Source organism: Numida meleagris, unplaced genomic scaffold, assembly GCF_002078875.1.
Source record: "Numida meleagris isolate 19003 breed g44 Domestic line unplaced genomic scaffold, NumMel1.0 unplaced_Scaffold2546, whole genome shotgun sequence".
Taxonomy (NCBI): domain Eukaryota; kingdom Metazoa; phylum Chordata; class Aves; order Galliformes; family Numididae; genus Numida; species Numida meleagris.
In genome coordinates, this window is record NW_018364344.1 from 1 (window position 1) to 1,044 (window position 1,044).

The 1,044-nt window shown below is 78.4% G+C and overlaps 1 protein-coding gene across 1 annotated transcript; it reads right to left on the reverse strand.

The window, feature by feature from the left end:
* Positions 1–6: 6 nt before the first annotated feature.
* On the reverse strand, positions 7–997 carry SOX17 (SRY-box 17; the record flags this gene model as incomplete). The annotated part of the gene is made up of 2 exons (XM_021382607.1): positions 631–997; positions 7–532 (listed from the first exon to the last, which is right to left on the reverse strand). Coding segments are annotated over exons 1-2 (818 nt in total), but the record flags the coding sequence as incomplete, so codon positions are not given.
* Between the last annotated feature and the right edge of the window lie 47 nt (positions 998–1,044).

Genomic DNA, 1,044 nt, shown 5'->3' on the forward strand with positions numbered 1-1,044 from the left:
TGCTGCTGGTGCTGCTGGTGGTGGTGCCGCCGCAGCGCCGCCCCGGCGGGGCTCTCGCCCGCGCCCACCGCCGGGAACTCTCCCGCCGCCGCGGGGCCGTAGCCGCCGAAGGGCCCCGGCGCGCACTCCTCGGGCGGCCCCGGCGCGAAGAACGGCGCCTCGCTCTGCGCCGCGTCCAGCGGGGACGGGTCCGGCGTGGGCAGCCCGAAGCCGTCGAAGGCGACGCCCAGCGGCGGGCAGTCCCGGTAGCGCCCCGGCCCCGCCGCGTAGCCCCGCTCCGCGTAGGGCAGCGCCAGGCCCTCGCCGCACGTCCCGACGCCGCCTCCGTCGGGGCCCAGCGCGGGCGCCGCCGCCTCGGCCGGCCCGTGCTGCAGGAAGCCGCTCTCCGCCCGCTTCAGGCGCTTCACCTGCTTCCGCCGCCGCGGCCGGTACTTGTAGTTGGGGTGGTCCTGCATGTGCTGCACCCGCAGCCGCTCCGCCTCCTCCACGAACGGCCGCTTCTCCGCCAGCGACAGCGCCTTCCACGATTTACCTGCGCGCACAGCACCGTCACCGCGGCCGCATGAAGCCCGCCCCGGCCCCCGGCCCTCCCCCGGCCACCGGCCACCGGCCCTCGGCCCCGGCGCTCACCCAGCATCTTGCTGAGCTCGGCGTTGTGCAGGTCCGGGTTCTGCTGCGCCAGCCGCTTGCGCTCGTCCTTCGCCCACACCATGAAGGCGTTCATGGGCCGCCGGATCCGCGCCTCGCCCTTGCCGCGCCCGCCCGCCGCAGCCCCCGCCTCGCCCTTCGCCTTGGCCTCGCCCGGCGGGCTCAGCGCCTCCGCCCAGGGGCACGGGCCCAGGGCCGGCATCATGGCGGGCAGCGCGCCCCGGCCCTGCGCCTGCTCCTCGCTGCTGGCGTAGCCCGCATCGGGGCTGCTCATCGCGGGGCGCCGAGCCCCGACGGCTACGGACGACCGCGCCGCTCGCTACCCGCTGGCGGCCGCCGGCTCCCGCCCGGCTCTATTTGAGCAGCGGCGCGGCCAATGGGGCGGCGGGGGCGGGC